This window comes from Danio rerio, chromosome 20 (genome assembly GCF_052040795.2).
Source record: "Danio rerio strain M-AB ecotype USA chromosome 20, GRCz13ab, whole genome shotgun sequence".
Classification (NCBI taxonomy): Eukaryota; Metazoa; Chordata; class Actinopteri; order Cypriniformes; family Danionidae; genus Danio; species Danio rerio.
The window spans coordinates 23,185,544-23,204,327 of NC_141040.1; the positions used below are offsets into that span (position 1 = coordinate 23,185,544).

The window sequence follows — 18,784 nt, forward strand, 5'->3', positions numbered from 1 at the left end:
TCAGAATAAACTGTTAACGTGAAGGTGCACATGAATTATAGGTACATATTTCATTATATATTCATTGAGCTTAATTTTCTTTAAATAACTTATTCTTTAAAACATCAACTTTCCTAAATCATTTAATAAACTTTCTTTTAAATCAAGAGACCACAAAAGAGTGCCAGGGGTTATGTGTAATTGCATGTGGGAAAAAATCCTATGACAACTTTTAAAGTAAATAAAAATAGTTATAATGTTACAATTATTTAAATACAAATAAAATTAAAACAAACAATCAAGCATTTTATTTATGCATCCATTTATCTAAAAAATCATGAAAAACAGACACAAAATACTAAGTAATAAAGTAACTAAAATAATTAGTAATAAATAAATATACAATATCAAAACAAATCTTTAAAATAGATCAATAATAATGTTGGCGCTAATTGCCTAGTGGTTAGTGCGTCGCGGTGCTCGCGGCGAATTGAGTTTGATTCCTGGCTCAAGGTCCATTGCCGATCCTTCCTCTCTCTCTGCTCCCCATACTTTCCTGTCTGTAAATCTCCACTGTTCTGTCATTAAAGATGAAACCCCTAAAAATAATTATAAAAAAAATATTTAATAAAATAGATTAACAATAAATAGATTAAAACTAAATTTAACTCAAATTTTAAATTAACCATACAAATATACATTTTAAAAACTAAAAAGTTGCTAAAAACAGTGATAACAACTAAATATTTTTCATAATATTTAGACCCCTTAATAATACCTTTCATATAATAAATTATGTCTTTAAGCAAAAACAACAACAACTACAAATACATTGACTAGATTGATCATACGTGACAGCCCGTGGCCTCTTGTTTTAAACCAGTTAAATTCGTGACTGCTCTGCTTTAAATGGCATGATCAATGATGTGAAGTCCGCCTACAGGTTAAAGACTGTAGAAATATCTATATGGGTTTTTCTAAATGTCATCTTATTCAAAGTATCTTTATAAAATGTCCCCTAAGCTATATAGGAGGGACTGGGGAAATTTTTTTTCACATTTAACATTCACCTATTTTTGATATTCAATTTAATCTTCCCATCTTGCCAGAATATTGTTATTACATTACTGCATGAAACATAAAATCTTTTATAGGACCAAAACAAAGAATGGTAGTATGCATTAATAAATCCCTGAAAGAAATTAGCCTAACTTCTTTACCACAAAAAAAAAAAAAATAAATAAATAAAAACACTTACCATAGTTTAAACAAATTTTATTTTAATAGTAAAAACTAAATACAATAAAATACAGTTACCACAATACAATTTCAGGCATTGCGATAGTTATTTAGTAGATATCTTATGTTAATTTTGACAGCAGAGTAGCTGAATTTCTTTTACTGGAGCTGCGCACTCTTTTACTTCCTGTTTACAACCGGGCAAAATGGCGGCGCCCATGCGAATGGCACCACGGAGCATGTACAATTCCTAAAACGAACGCTATATTTTCTTGAAAAATAAGTTTGAACACATAATTTAAAACTTTACATGATCCATCAAGAGTTTTCTGGGGGTTGCATGCGTAGGCTAACGTTACACAGCCCTGACTCTTATTTGTTTCTACCACGCTCTGCAGTGGACGGCAGAATGTTCTTGCTCGCTTGTGTGTTTATATCTGCTCGTTAGAGTGTACATGAACAGCGGATTAAACCGGAGACGAGACACTGGGCAATATAAGTCGATTAATGCTGTTAGTAGTGTTGAAATCATTAAACTGAAGCTCTGGCAGGCATGCGGTGTGTGAAGGCGCTTCAGCTCACCCTTGCGGTCATCAAACCAGATGCTATGGCTCATCCGCTCATACTGGAGGTGAGACGATGATGATGATTACACTGCACTGCACCTGTTATTATCAACACCTGTCTGATTACATACACATATGAAGAAAAGTCAATGGCAGCAGACCATATGGAGTCAACATTTTTAATGTGCGAACACTTTTTTTTGTCGAGTCTCTCTTATATCATATATTGACATCGAGACCAGAACCAGTTTTTACTGCAGAATGAGTATATTTTCCACAAGCAGTTGTTTTGGATTTCAAGGTTTTGTAGCAACTGTTTTTATTATTCCTTTAGTAATTTTTGTAGAATTTTCAAATTAGCAATTACATTGTAGCTGCTACATTGTAATAGGTCATGATTTCAATGATAAAAAAAAGGTAACCTGGTTAACAGTAAGCTTACTTTATGTATATAAATTCGAAATTAATTAGGAGTTTAAAAATATAAGAATAACTGTAAATTTACCTTCTCAGATTATCCTTCATGATGCTTCACTTTTTATGTTTTTTGTTGACTTTAGGTTTCGTTTAAGTTTTTTCTCCCATATTCCACTTTTTTCCCCATTGCCATTATGATGTTTTGTAGATGTGTGGAGGACACAGATTGCCTTCTAAATATGAGGATATTTTATTTTATTTTTTTTGTTTGTGGAAAAAGTTGTTTGAGCATTGGTTCATTATATGACTTTATCATCTCCATATGCTTATAGTTGTGTAACAAAGGATATATGTTCTTAGTACATCAAAACATTATCATATTAACACTATAAATTATTAACACTATAAATTAAAGAAATATAATAGTAAAAATGAAACATTTATTTTACGGTTTGTATCATACTTTAATGGTAAAACACTGCAAACCAACGCTGCTTTTAATTAATTAATTTGTCAAAGATTTATTTTTGGCCTTTTTGGCTTTATTAAGTGGATGGGATAGTAATGAGACAGGAAGCATAGAGTGAGAGGGGTTAGGGACGGGAAATGTTCTCAAGCCGGGATTCATACTCGGGATGCCCTGAAGTGCTACTGCACCATATGTCAGTGTGATAACCACTAGGCTATTGTGTCGACCAGCGCTGCTTTTTTTTTTACGTAAATTAAGATTTTTTTTTTTACAGTGTAATATATTTTCCATACTAGTATAATCAATTCCAGCATTATGGATATGATTTGCAGTAAAAGCTTAAAACATAAAACCCAGTAAAATATATGTTAACATTATATTAAAACATCTGTTTATATTTTCCAAAACTACTAATCACAGGGTTATGGGATCACAAAAGTTTCAATCTGCAAACCTTTTTTATATTTTAAATGAGAACAATAAACATGCGTTTTGGATTTGACCAAAAAAGTCTGTGAACTTACAGTTTACAACATACGTTGAAATTCTGTGTATCAAATTACACAGCTCAAAAGGAACAATGATAATCAAAATGATAAGAGTAGGCTCACTATCGAAAAAAACACGATTGATTTTATTTTATTTGACAATTTTGTGTTTATGAGGATAAAGCGTTGTTATGGATGTGACGTCTTTCTATTGTGGATGTGACAGATATGAAATTTGCACTTATGTGACTTCGGTAAATTAAATATAAATGTTTGAAAACATTGACAGAGACATTTTTAAGTATATGTGTTGTACTATAGAATACTTGCTTACACAAAAAGCCAGTTTCGCTGTTTTGGTGAAAACCTTTTTCGCGGCAAGGTTTACATTTGGAATTGCTCTACTACTGGTAATTATTCATTCCCTACCAGTACTTTATTATGACATGTACTTGATCAGCCATTAATGCTACAACATGTCTAATAGATAGGATTGTTTTTTCTGAAATGTTACTGGTAAGATTTTTGTTTTACTCATTAGATTTGTATTTGAACTCTGCTGTGGCTACTCACATTATAACATAACATTATAACATAATGTGAGTACTACATGAGTATAAAACAGTTTACTCATCATTAACTTGTCCTCTTGTGGTCTGAAAACTTTTTGAGTTTTTTTTTCTTCTTCTGTTGAACAAAAAACAGATATTTTGAGTTCAGATGAGCACTTCTCAAAAAAGCAGATATCTTGAAGAAATGGAAACCAATAACTATTGACGTCAATTGTAGAAAAAGGAAAATGATATGGAAGTCAGTGGATACTGGTTTCAGCCATTCTTCCAAATATTCTCTGTGGCATTAAAAAGAAAAAAAGATACTCAGCAGGTTTGGATGGAACAAATGAAAGGAGGAGAGTAAAGGATGCCATTTCTTTTTGGGGGGTAAATCTCTATGAAGTCAGCGTGAAATTAAAATGTACAATGTTTATTTTGCCAGCTCACATAGTTATTCTTAAAGTGAATAATTTACTGTGTGCAGATTGTTTTGGTAATCTTTAATTAAAATCTGACCATTTGCTTTCATCTTTGGAGTGGCAGTCTTTTTGTTGACGTCAACCTACGTCAACCTGGCAACTGTATATCACTATCTTTAACCACTCCCCTCCTACTGCTAGTTTACTATGAGAGAGTGATGCACAAAAAAGCCTCTCCCCCATTCACCATTCAAATTTAATGGGCTTTATGCACACAGACTTTTAATTTCAGCCGTCCAGCCTCATCGTTTCTGGTGAACTGTCCTTCCATTATAAAATTGCCACGATTTCTTAAAAAAAAAAAAAAAAAAAAAAAAAAAAATATATATATATATATATATATATATATATATATATATATATATATATATATATATATATATATATATATATATATATTATAAGATATAAAGTGGGTCTCAGACTGCATAAGAAGCACTGTAGTAAATTCAATTTCCCCCTCCATGTATTTAAAATATGACAGTTTATTTTACTCTAGTGTTTTCAATGGAGTTTCTGCGCCTGCCTGCTGATCCTGATGGCACTAGTGGTTACATGGTCTTTCATTTTGTTGTACACTTGAACAACTGAAGTGAATGCTGAAGTCTAATAAACTGAATGTACTGTAATTTACAACATTGATGCTTATGAAATTGAAAATAGTCACATTAAGCTTTCACCGGAAGTTTATCATCGGCTGAAAAACACTAGCTGTGCATATAGCCTGTTAGAAATACATCAACATACTGACACAAAAGTCTCAGAAACTTCCAACTCACGCCGACTTTAACACTTACTGTAACACTTGATAAACAGCAGCATTCTCTCCTAAGCTCATTTTGATAGCTTTTAAAGGGCAAAATTCTAAGTCAGAGGAGAATTAAAGCTACATAATCGTTTGTCTTTACTAATAAACCGAGCAAAAGTCTCACCAGATTTAATTTCCGCTCTCCGATACTTCAAAGAGATAAAGGTGTCTTTAATTAGCAACAATTTCCTCCGATGCATTGTGGTTTTAAAAAACTGAAGAACTGATTTAATTCACACCAGCATATTTTAAATGAATTGTTTGTGTAATTATTTGGAGTGAGACGTGCTTTCATCACTCAGCCTTTACTCTCCTTCTTCTGGGAGATTAAAACACTTAATTAACTCTTTTTTCTTTTTTTATGATCCTTGTTGATGGAAAAGATTAAATAAAAATTTCTATAAGCTTCCATTAGCATGTAGTGACTCATTTATTACAGACAGTGATTTCAGCTTTATGTATATGCAACGTGCTCCAATATATTATTGCTTTTAATTTCAGGCTCTTCATCAGAAGATTCTGGAAAACTTCATTATAATTAGAAAGAAAGATCTGATATGGCGAAAAGCTGATTCGGAAATGTTTTATGCTGAACATTCAGGTAAAAACTGACTTCTTTATTTTATGAAACACTGGATGAATGAAAACGCTGTGTGTTTGTATGAGACTGAATGGTGAAGCACATGCGTGGGTGGTTGTCTGTGTGGTGCGTGATTTTAACAGCATGACTCATAGTAAAAGGCTTCACACAACCTGCAGATATAATGTAGAGAGAGCATGTGGAGAGTGAACATGTTAGTCAGTCTCAGCTTATCTAGTCCTGCATCCAAAGAAAAGCAGCTGCCTCACATTCAGATGTCTGAGTAATATATGCAAACGAGCCTTTTCAGATCACGTTAACAGATTGCAGAAGAAATCTGTGAAATAAAACAAATCAACCTTGTTAATAATGATAAACTGATTCAATAAACAGTGTTTTTTTTATTATTATAATCCCTGTGTTTATTTTGCAGGACGTTTCTTCTTTCAAAGACTGGTTGAATTTATGTCGAGGTAAATTTAACTATTATTTCCTTGTTTAACTGTAAAGGTTTAACTGATAATACTTTGGAAATTTACATGTTTTTGTATACATACACACAATGTACATACACACACACATACATACATACGTATATGCTAATTTTGTGAAATATATGGAAATAAAATGAACAGAAAAGGTAATTATGAATTTTATTCTACATTTTACACTTATTGTTTCCTGTTAATTGTAAGGGAAAAGTCTAAATTTTGAGATTAACAAAATCACGGTTACCCTTTTCATTGTGAATTATCAACTCAGGATTATGAGATGAATTTAAAATTGTAAGATATAAATGTAATAAAATGAAAAAAACATGATATTATTAGATATAAATTCTGAATTGCTTTTGTTTATTTCTGACGTTTTGGCTTTTTTTTGGTCAGAATTCGATCGATACAAACTTGCAGTTCTCAAAAAAATGAGATTCAAAAAAGTCTTTTTCCCCAATTTAGAGAAATACACTTGTAATTTTGACTTTATAACAAGTCAAAAATTAAAATATAAATTTTGTATTTCAGAACAATTATCAGAAAGTTTATATTTTACATTTCTGCTTTTCAATAGTCTGTTTGTATTTTGCTTTTCAGACTTTTCTCAGAAATAAGAAGTATAAAGATAATAATTAAGTTTGTTAACAATTTATAATTACACACTATAAACCATTTATTAAGCATTAGCAAAAAGTGAATTCATTATCTGTTAAGCATTATCTCTACATTAATAAACATTAGTAAGCAGTTTATAACTGCAGCTACAAACACTTTATTCTTGACTTATAAGCACATGTGTAACGTGCTTGATAATTATGTTTTTATATTTAAGGATTAATTTTTCATTACTAATTAAAGTATTGCATTATTTACAAACCAATAATTTAAGATTAGTTGGTGGTTTTTAAAGATTATTCAGAAAATGTAGGTAAATGAATAGTTAACTATTTAAATTAATATTGATAATTCTTATTAATCAGGCATATACTAATAGTTGATTTGTTAGTTAATAAATGTTTTATTAACTCAACTTCATCCAGACAATTAAAGGCTCAGCTAAATTTTAAACAGGAAAAAAAAAACAGGAAAAAAAACAGAAAATAAACGACTTGATTAATTTCTATTTATTTGAAGAAACACAAAAGAAACTGTATCAAATGAAAATAAATCTTTGCAACCTTATCTAAAATAAAATGACTATGCAGTATTATGATACTAAATAACGTTAAAATGTTTCATCCTATAATATTGTTAAATTATTATATTGTTTTTTTTATCCAATTTTATGTTATATTTTGAGACTTCTGTTATTCATCAGTTTGAAGTTTACAGTAATTGTATTTTTTAGATAAGATTGCAAAGAGTATTTTTTATTTGAGAACAACGGAGGGGTGCAGTGGGTAGTGCTGCCGCCTCACAGCAAGAAGGTCGCTGGTTCGAGCCATGGCCGAGTCAGTTGACATTTCTGTGTGGAGTTTGCATGTTCTCTCCACATTTACGTGGGTTTCCTCCAGGTGCTCAGAGTTTTCCCCACAGTCCAAAGACATGCGGTACAGATGAACTGGGTAGGCTAAATTGTCCGTTGTGTATGGATGTTTTTTCTGAGATGGGTTGCAGCTGGAAGGGCATCCGCTGCCTAAAACATGTGCTGGATAAGTTGGCGGTTACTTTCGCTGTGGCGACCCCTTATTAATTAAAGGACTAAGCTGAAAAGAAAATGAATTAATGAATTAATTTTTTATTTGATACTGAGCCTTTAATTTTCTTTTATAAGGCATTTACGAAGCATATTGTCCTCACTTTAGATTAGGTCACAAAACTGGATGAAGTTAAAAAAGCATTTATTAACATATATAATAACAATTAGTAAAAGGCTGAATAATAAGATATATAAACATCGATTTCAATAGTTTATTAATCACTTACTAACTCAATTTGAATGATCTTAAAAACCACAAACTACTCTAAAATATGAATGATTTGTAAATAATGCAATACTTCATTTTGTAATGAAAAATCTATCAGTCACAAATTATGAAAATACAATCATTGAGCACGTTACACATGTGCTTATGAGTCAAGAATAGAGCATTTGTATCTGCAGTTATAAACTGCTTACTAACGTCTATTAATGTAGAGTTAATGCTTAACAAATAATGAATTCACCATATGCCTAATAAATGATTCATAGTGTGTAGTTATTATAGTGATACCGAAAGTTTTTATTATGTTTGTATGTATCACTTTATACATGCGTATACGTGGATACGCTGATTAATTAATTGGAAGCTACAAGTTAAATAATGGCCACTAACAGAAAAAGAATATTCTTGATTTATGGTATTCACTGATATAGCATTCATGGATCTTTGGACTTATGTATATAGTGATTGCTTCTCTGATTGCTCCTTTGTGACAATTATTAATAAAAAAAAACTGTTAAATAGTACAGTATGCACAACCTATGGATCCAGACATCGGTTGTTTTACATTAAAATATTCAGTAAATAGTAACATTTTTTTTAAATAAATTTTGTTTTATTTCATTCATTTATTTGCACATGTATTCAGACTTAAGTGTTCTTTATGCTGTTATATAAAGTACATTTTGTTACCATTTCATCTTTTTTATGAAGAGTTTACTGGTAAAACGTGTTCACATTACTGAGTAGAAGAACAACTGATGTGGAAATGTTTAAAATTGTATGTTATTTAACAGAACATGCATTTATGAAGGTTAAAGGTTAACCGCTTGTAGTTCACAAGCACTTTTCAGAGGTTTTCAGAAATTAATTGCCTCAAATCATTATCAAACATTCATAGGAAAGAATGGATCTTCTTTTAGTGGATTTTTGAGGTCAGCAAGTTTGGGGACAGCAACATTTTGAAAGGAGTGAACAATTCAGACCGCAAAGATGGATTCAGTTGATTGATAGCAACACTAAAGGTTTATGTTACAAAATATTTCATGGACAATTATGAACCAATAAATGAAGAACCAGTGGTGGTCAGACAGGAAGAATTAGCTTTTTATTAGATTTATAACTGTAATACAGGTATGTTCCAAAAATTAGAATATCGAGGGAAAGTCCATTTATTTTTAATAATTTGTTTCAAAAAGTGAAACGTGTGAGTTATATCAGTTGACTACACACAAATTGAAAGATTTAAAGCCTTAATTTGTTTCAATTTTAATGATTATGGATTAAAGATGAAAAAAAATCCAGTATTTCACAAAATTAGAATATTTCATGTGACCTTTAGAAAGGGATCTTAAACTCGTGTTGACCTTCTAAAAAGTGAGTTAATGTACTGTATTATGTCCTCAGTACTTTGTTGGGCCTCTTTTAGCACTAAGTACAGCATCAAGGCATGGAGGCAATCATCTTTTGACACAGTTGAGGTGGAGGTAGTCCAAGTTGCTTTGATATTGGCTTTCACCTCGTCTGCATTTTGGGGTCTCTGTTCCCTCATCTTTATCCAATAGCTCATAGATTTTCAAAGGGGTCAGGGTCAGGTGAGTTTCATGGCCAATTAAGAACAGGGTACTGGTAGCTTTTGCACTGTGTGCAGGCTCCAAATCCTGCTGGAAAATACAATCATAAAAAATCCAAAAAGCTTGTTGGCAGCAGGAAGCATAAAGTACTCAAAAACATCCTGGTATAAAGCTGCATTGACTGTGGACTTGATAAAAGGGCCCACACCAGCATATGACATGGCTCTCCTAACTATCCCTGACTATGGAAATTTCCAACGCAATCTCATGGCAATTCCTAACTGTTTGATGTAGTGGCTAATTCCTATGAGCTTGAACGTTCTAATTCGTAATTTGTAAGATTTGCTCATCAATGATGGTTGGGGTTAGGTGCCATGCCTCCTTTTTAAAATTGTAGATTTTCGTACGACTGAACTCGTATGAATTCGTATGAATTAGCCACTAAACTGACAGAACGTATAATACTTACATTTCCTTGTGAGATCAGCCTGGAAATTTCACACTAGCAGCTTGACTTTTGTGTCTTTCCGCTCTTCCTCCAGACTCTAGGATCTTGATTTCCAAATGAAATACAAAATTTTGTTTTATCTGAGAAGAGAACTTGGGATCACTGCGTAACAAACCTTTACCTTTTCTCTTTAGCCCAGCACATTCGCTTCTAGCTTAGTTTTTGGTCCAGGAGTGGCTTGACAACTGCAGTTCTACAGCTGTAGCCCATGTCCTGCAGATGTCTGTATGTGGTGGTTCTTGATGCTCTGACACCAGACTCAGTCGCCCTTGCTTAACAATCCTCTCAAGGCTACGATCATACTTGTGCACCTTTTCCATCCACATTTTCCCCTTCCTCTCAACGCTCTATTAATATACTTAGATACTGCACTCTGAGAGCATCCAGCTTATTTTGCAATTGACTTTTGAGACCTTTCCTCCTTGAGGGTTCCATCTTTTGCACGACTGTCAAGTCAGCTGCCTTCCCTATGATTCTGAAGAATACTAAGCCAGACTGAGACAATTTTAAGGCTTTCCATGTATTAGCGGACTAGATTGAGACACAAGTACTCTACAATGTTGAAATGTGTCATAATATTCTAATTTTGTGAAATACTGGTTTTGTGATTTTTCATCTTTAATCCATAATCCATAAAATTGATACAAATGAAGACTTAAAATATATCACTTTGTGTAGTGAACTAATGGCCCGTTTCCACTGAGTGGTACGATACGGTTTGGTTTGGTACGCTTTTATGGACGTTTCCACTGTCAAAAGGCGTACCGTACCAAACCGTACCACTTTTTGGGCACCTTTTCAAAAGGGTACCAAAAGGTGGAGCTAGACGCACAGTGAACCAACGCTATTGGTTCACAGAGATACATCATTCGCTTGCGCAACAAGCCAGAATGAAAACAAAAAGCCCGCCATGTTTACAATACACACACAGCCGAGAGATTACAGCTGAATTATATATACATATAATAACGAGCCATGGTTGACCTGGCCTAAAACAAACCTTGTTGTCATCTTGATAAACAGCCACAAAGCCATGGAGTAGAGCAGAATCTACCCTGTGCCTCGTAGTTTTTTACAAGCCAGTCTGAAGCGCGAGCGTTTTCGCTTGGCTTGCGCTTGCATGTCTATATCTGAAATAACAAACTTCTTGAGCTGATGATAATAACGTGCGCTTGATTATTGACATGCTTTTGAAACCCGATCCTGTCAGACACTGACGAACGTGAGAGTGAAGCATGGAAAAATGGAGAAGCTGGAAAAAAAGGAGCACATTATTTCTTCAGCAAACGTAATGAAAAAAACTGCCTTGTTTTTTATTATCACCTTTTAGACTAATATGAACTGGGAATAATGGAACTACTCTCTAACAGAGGTTACATGTGCTGCTACAAGATTACAGACACCGATAAGAGGTTTTCACTGACTGTAGGCTTATATTTTGTGTTGTTTTGAACCTAAATAAGCACTATATGTCTGCTGTGTGTACTTTTTCTGTAGTTGGTAACATATCGGAGACTGTAAGGGGCTGTATGTGTTCATATATGTTCATTTATTTATTTAATATAATTGAAGACCTTACAGTAGGCTATTTCGAGCTGTCATTGATCTGCAGTTATAATCAAATCGTGTTCATAGAAAAGTTAGTTATAAAAAATTATACAGAAGTATTTATGTGTATAAAGCATCTGGTTTTTGAGAAGTGTATGTGAGCATCCTGTACAACTTTACTATTGACATTTCCTCGAGCGAGAATGATGTGGCTGAAACTTTGTCATACACCACGCCCACCAAAAGGGTACCCTTGGTAGTGGAATCGCAAGCCTGATAAAGGTGACCCGTACTGACCCGAACTGTATCGTACTGTACCAGTCAGTGGAAACAATCCATAATATAACACACAAGTTACGTTTTTTGAAACAAATTATTAAAATAAATGGACTTTCCCTCAATATTCCTATTTTTGGGAACACACCTTTATATGATGGATTTCTATTTGTGATAATTAGGGTTGATGTTTTAAATTCAGATGCACTTTGCACTTTTTTTGCACAACGCAAAAAAAAAAAAGCTAGCCTACTGTAGCATTAAAAAAAAACTATAGTAATTTAGATAAATAAATACTATAGTCTTTTAATCCACATAATAATAAAGTACTTTAAGTAATCTGTTGTCATAATTCTATTACTTTTATGGTAATACAACAACTATATTAAACAAATTACTCAATACTGGGTATATTATACTGCACTACACCATAGTTTACTGTAGTAAAGTATAATACAGCATTTAATAATGCTTATTAGTTCACTAATACTATAGTTTGCTCTCATTAACAAAGTGTTGTAAACAGTATAAAATATACAGTATACAATTAGTATTATAGTATTAATAGTAGTATTTACCATAACTGGGAATTCAATATGTTACGCCATCGGTCCTTTTGAAAGTAAAAATGAATGCAGGTATGATCTTTCATCTGTGGAGAAGGGACATCAGTGCTCAAAGACGGTGAAACGGATGTTTCCATGGCAGCCTGTCCTCCTCTGAACATGTCTTTGTCTATGAAAGATGAAACATTAGCCTGTGCTTATTTTAGTCTTCATTTAAAAAACAAGCAACTGATTATCCCCATAAGTTTCTATCCTTTTTGTGTGCCAGCAGAGCCATTAAGGCAGGTTTGAATGCACTATTGACGTCTTGTTGCAAATTATGTCACTCTTCTGTTTGGATTCAGTTCTGTTTTTCCATCTAGAAAAACACAGAGCTAATCACTTTAATTCTTATTTCCACAATAGCGGCCCAATGAGAGCGTACATCTTAGCCAGGGAAGACGCTATCACTCACTGGAGGACGATGATGGGGCCGACTAAAGTTTTTAGAGCCCGTTTCAGTTCTCCAGAGACGCTTCGGGGCAAGTATGGACTGACTGACACCAGAAACACCACTCATGGATCAGGTAGAGTAACACTGACCTGTTTTGATGATTTTCCAAACTGGATAGTTTAAAGCAGGGGTTTTCAACCTTTTTCACTTCAGGCCCACCTCCTTCTCAGAAATTTTTAAAAACTGATTATCTAGAGAAAATGCTTATTTTAAAGCTTTATTTATCAGCAAAACATTTCTTTTGCCTTGTATTAATATTTTTTTTCTACATAATTTTATAAAAAATAACTTGAAACATTGTATATATTTGTATCTATATTTCAATATAATATAAATATAATAATATATATTTTATATAAAAAAAACACAGACAGGTTCAAAGCTCCTAAATTCTTTACTTCAGTTATTCTTTACAACTGCAGAGTATTTAGGCCTTTTCTTCAGTAAGGAAACCTAACAGAAGATAACAGAAAACTGCTGCTGCGTTGAATTTGACTGACTTCTAATTATCTATTGATCTTTTATTCATATCTTTTAAAATAAACAACCTACAGTTACCCTAACCCTAAATTTAAGATACAGTAAAAACCCTCTAAATCTGTTGAAACACATGTGTCTGAAGCTGGTTTAGTTTGTAGGTGGACTTAGGACTTGGAGTACGCTGACAGGAACAGTGAACAGCTATTCACCACTTCTGAAACACCACAGAGTCTTGCTAGATCCTCATGTGCAGATGTGCATCAGTTAACACTCCCAGGATGTACAGTAATTTGGACAACTATGCAGATACCCTGATGAAGGCAGACTCCTGCCGAAGCGCGTAGGTTTTTAGAGATTTAGCCATGTGAATGAAGGCTTTTTAAATTTTTCACTTTTTTCGAGTGCCTTGGACTTATTCTTGTTGCTATGTTTAAATGTATCTTTAGTTAGTTTAACATGTAAATTGTGTATTTTGCCATTGATTTTTGGAAATGAGGCAACAGCCACAAGTAGACCGCTGAATATAAGTGTTTAATGGACATTTATAAATCACGTCATATCACTCAGCTCTTATGATAATTTTAGAAAACACTTTATAAAGCAATAATCTTTATAAAACACTTTATCCATTCTGTCGGATCCAAATCTTTTAAACTGTAACTTTGATTTTGTAAATTAAAGACTTCTTTCTTACTCAATCTAGACACTAATGCAGTATTATCTTTAATTCTTTCTTTCAGATTCCATTGAATCAGCCAAAAGAGAGATTTCATTTTTCTTCCCAGAATTCAGTGCAGAGGAGTGGATGATGAGGGAAGAACCACATTTTCGCTTGGGACACACTGAATATAATGAAGAGAGCCAGATTCATACTGTCAAGCACACATGAGGATCACTGGACTGATGGTATTTCTGCAGTGCTACATGATTGTGATTTTCACCACCTTTTCCTTCTGCTGCACTTGATGTTTTCTTTGCATCGCCATGTCACTCTATTGTAACTTACGACTTCTATCACAGCTCTGCCAACAGTTTTGTGTATATGCATATTTATGAACATATGTACTAGCATTGTAATAGGTGTAAAATAAAATGTAAATTTCCCCCAGCATAACAATATTTTTAAATATATTGATACATGTAGTGTCAATGGAAATAGGAACTGTAATTCTGTGTTCATTCGACATTTGATTTTGATTTCAACTTTGAAAATTTAGTACGCTACGCTATTCAATGACCAAATTCTCTTTATTTTTTCTTAAAACTAATTTAAAACCTTGAAAGTGATTACTTAAATTTTAAATGTTTTTTTACAGGGTTCCCATGGGCCATTTTTGAATGTCATAGATCTTTAAAAAATCTATTCCAAACAATGAAAATCAGAGAATTTTTAGATCTTTTTTATGGAAAATCTGGGTTTTTGTTTGCTGCTTTAAAGGTTTGATTACATTTATTGTTTCGTTTTACTTCGGCTTAGTCCCTTTATCAGGGATGACCACAGTGGAATGAACCGCCAACTTATCCAGCATATGTTTTACACAGCGGATACCCTTCCAGCTGCAACCCAGTACTGAGAACCACCCATACCCAGCCAATTTAGTTCATCCAATTCACCTTTACTGCATGTCTTTGGACTGGTGAAAAACACACAAACACGGGAAACATGCAAACTTCACACAGGAATGCCAACTAGTCCAGCCGGGACTTGAACCAGCGACCTTCTTGCTGTAAGGCGACAGTGCTAACCACTGAGCCACTGTGCTGGCATTGTTTCCATTTATCAAAATGTAATTTTTTCTTACCATTTTTCTGCCTGTTGTTATGGTTAAGCTGTTGTTCTGCTCCAATTTATTCATTTCATAAAGTAAATATGATGCATTTGTTCACCAGGCAAAACAAGAATAAGATTTTGCTGTACATTTTACTGATTTTGGTTACTGGAATCCACATTTTAACTGATCAAATTTAGTTCCACAACTAACCATATTTGAACCATAGTAATACATTTAGAAATTATAGTAAGTAAGTAATAATAATTAGTAATGCGTATTTATTTAGCGTATTTATTGTGTAAGGCCAAACACTTAAAGCGCTTCACAATCATTCTCTTTATGAGAAGTGCCATGCATTTTTATTGAACACAGAAATTGAGTCAGGACCTTGCTTTAACGTCTCATCCGAAAGGCAACGACCACTGACAGTTTAGGGCTCTATTTTGACGGTCCATGCACAGAGCGCAAAACGCAGGGCGCAAACGCTCTCAGGGCGTGTCAGAACGCGTTTTTGCTAATTTAAGGACAGGAAATTTGCCTTGCGCCAGGACGCATGGTCTAAAAGGGTTGAGTTTATTTTCTTAATGAGTTGTAGGTGTGTTTTGAGAATAAACCAATTAGAGTATCATCTTCCATTCCCTTTAAGACCCAGCTGCGTCGCGCCAAGAGCGCATTTGCTATTTACAGGACGCAAAGTAAGTCTAAGTGGAAAAAATGAGCATTTCACAAGCAAACAGTTAACAGTTAACAGTTTTTTAACATAAAACTTTTAAACAGAGCATCTACTGCGTGAGAATGAGAGATAATGGAACTACTTTCACTTTCGCTCTTGGATAGGGAAACCTTTACGCACAGACATCAATTAGTCTATAAATAAATAATTTGGTTTGTTAAGCGCAAATATTCGTTTCAAAACTATTTTAAGTTTTCTATTCTAAATTCTGTTCTAATTTCCAGCAACGAATAAATGAATAATAATAGCAAAATGTGCTCAAAAACCTGAGTTATATCCTAAAACACATGATGTGCCCCATATGGTCTAAAACCTGACAGGTGGGCAAATCTAAGCTTGTTTTTAATAAAACAAATATAAATATGGATATAATGAATAATACTGCTAATAATAATAACATTATACAAAAGCAAATTGTTATGAATGAACTGAAAAAGCCTCCCGAGATGAAGAAGACATAAAAGCAGTGGTTTTTCATATTTATGTAGGCTAGAAAATAATATGTTTTGTAATATTTTAATCCGTTATATTTTTATTCTATGTCTATTCTTATTATATACTATATATATCCTTAATATTTACATTTTTTTATATGTAAAGATATTTGCCTATTGCTCTCTTGTGCGTATTAAGCAGTGCGTAAGCGAGGCGCAACTCTGCACCGGAGTTTAGACCGGGTTTGTTTTGGTCTAATGAAAAATCTATTATAGATTCTTAAACTAGCGATGCGCGAGCGGTCCGCCTCAGAACGCCTTCCTTTTTAGACCAGAACGCCTATGGGCGCAAAAATGAGCGCTAATGCATTTGCTATTTAAACAGCGTAGCGCAACGCCTCAAAACGACTCTTGCGCCAAGCTGAAACTACCAAAAGATTATTGCGCCGCGTCTTGCGCCCCACTGCGCCGGGTGTATGATAGGGCCCATAGTGTCCCCTTCAATTTACTGGGGCATCAGGACTCACACAGACTGCAGGTTGAGCGCCCCCTGCTGGCCTCACTAGAACTACTTCCAACAGCAACCCTATGTGGTCTCCCATGCAGGTACTGACCAGGCTCAGCCCTGTCTAGGTTTAGCGAGCAACCGGACCTGCAGGGTGATATGGTTGTGGCATTTAGTAGTTCTCAAACTTTAGGGACTTTAAATAAGTACATTAAGAAAATGATTACTTAAAGGCAGTTTGAATACTCATTTTATACTTTTGTAATGATGCATTTGAACAAAAACAAGAGGAAATGCACGCTAATTACTTTAACTGTCTTCAAGTGGTAAAATATGTTAGTAAATATAGAAACTTACTTTAACCTATATAAATATTTATCATATTAAGTGGTCTTAACTACAAGGTACTTGCGTCAAAAAAATAAGTGGAGTGTTCATATTGAATTGCACAACCCTTGAGGTGGGATATATATTTAAGGGAAAGGTTTGGTGGCATGGCAAGGTTAAAGGTATTTTGACAGGGCATTTATAAGTGCAATTACATAAATCAGTTACATGCATATAATAAAAAAGTACATTGTAAAAAGATATACAGTTGAAGTCAGAATTATTAGCCCCCCTTTGAATTTATTTACAGTACAGTATGTCTGATAAGATTTATTCTTCTGGAGAAAGCCTTATTTGTTTTATGTCAGCTACAATAAACTCATTTTTTAATTTTTTAAAAGCCATTTTAAGGTCAAAAATATTATCCCCTTTAAATGTCACTTTAAGCTGTATAGAAGTGTCTTGAAAAATATCTAGTAAATTATTGTTCTAGTCATCATGGCAAAAATAAAATTCAGTTATTAAAAATGAGTTATTAAAACTATTATGATTAGAAATGTTTTGAAAAAAATCTTCTGTTAAACAGAAATTGGGGAAAAAATGCACAGGGGGGCTAATAATTCCGACTTCAACTGTATGTACATAAAATGTGCATTGTACCAAATAAATAATTAAATTTGAACTACATACTAATTAAGGCCACCTAATTCAAAGGCTCAAATGTTTTGTTCATTGGTAGTTAAACCCGCCAATCAAACACATGGCAGCAACTCAATTAACATAGAGATGTTTGAGGCAATCTGCTGACACTGAAACTGAGTGTAAGAATGGAGAAGAAAGCTGATTTATCACAAGACTGGCTCTAACTGAGAGTTAGTAAAAGATCACATTAGTGCCACTCCTGTCAGCTGGGAACTGAAAAATGAGGCTATGATTGACACGGGTTTACCAAATATTGGACAATTGAAGATTGGAAAAGTTTGCCTGGACTGATGGGTCTTTGTTTCTGCTGATGGCAACGTCAGATATTCTACATTAACAACATGAAAACCTGGATCAATACTGCCTTGAATGAATAATTCAGGATATGGTGTGTGGGAGATTTTCTTGGCACACTTTAGGCCCCTTAGTACCAAGTTACCAACTGAGTGTTGATAAAAGTTGGAATGAAATCAACATGTGCTGCTCTTATTTTAGTAGTAGTGGTAATCATAAACCATGTATCTGTGCACTTCATTATTTTAAAATTTTGCCTTCATAATATTTTAAGTTAGTGAGTGGAGTTGCTAAATTTATTAATATAGTGATATATCAAGTGACATGGTTGTGGATACATTTGCAGAAAACTCATGAAAACGTTCTCTGGTAAGTATTTCCACTACCTTGCCAACAACATCTCGTTGTGACATCTCGCATGATTCAATGGGATCTCGATAACTGCAAGTTACACCTCTAACTTACAACAAGTTATACCCATTCATCTTACACCCTCATCTTGCAGTCCGCAGACAGATACACTTGGACCTGAGCATTAAACTTGTTTACTCTTATGGCCACAGTGTACTCATTTGTT

At 33.7% G+C, this 18,784-nt stretch overlaps 1 protein-coding gene across 2 annotated transcripts; it reads left to right on the forward strand.

The window, feature by feature from the left end:
- The first annotated feature begins 1,374 nt into the window (after positions 1–1,374).
- Positions 1,375–14,563, forward strand: nme6 (NME/NM23 nucleoside diphosphate kinase 6). Of its 2 annotated transcripts, none has more exons than NM_131597.2 (5): positions 1,375–1,849; positions 5,501–5,600; positions 6,013–6,052; positions 12,873–13,033; positions 14,181–14,563. In NM_131597.2, the coding sequence occupies exons 1-5, from the start codon at positions 1,772–1,774 to the stop codon at positions 14,327–14,329; spliced, it is 528 nt and encodes a 175-aa protein (NP_571672.2). In that variant the 5' UTR covers positions 1,375–1,771; the 3' UTR covers positions 14,330–14,563. The 2 variants fall into 2 exon arrangements, with proteins under 2 accessions (NP_571672.2, XP_087153968.1); XM_087297842.1 differs by lacking the exon at positions 1,375–1,849 and adding an exon at positions 1,940–2,085 and having other exon boundaries at positions 14,181–14,554.
- Positions 14,564–18,784: the final 4,221 nt, after the last annotated feature.

What these genes read in the sequence shown, in the direction of transcription:
- nme6 (NM_131597.2), top strand. Translation starts at nt 1,772, where the DNA reads ATGCGGTGTGTGAAGGCGCTTCAGCTCACCCTTGCGGTCATCAAACCA. An exon ending in GTTTTATGCTGAACATTCAG is followed by an intron (nt 5,601 to 6,012) that starts GTAAAAACTGAC and finishes TTTATTTTGCAG; the next exon opens with GACGTTTCTTCTTTCAAAGA. An exon ending in AAACACCACTCATGGATCAG is followed by an intron (nt 13,034 to 14,180) that starts GTAGAGTAACAC and finishes TCTTTCTTTCAG; the next exon opens with ATTCCATTGAATCAGCCAAA.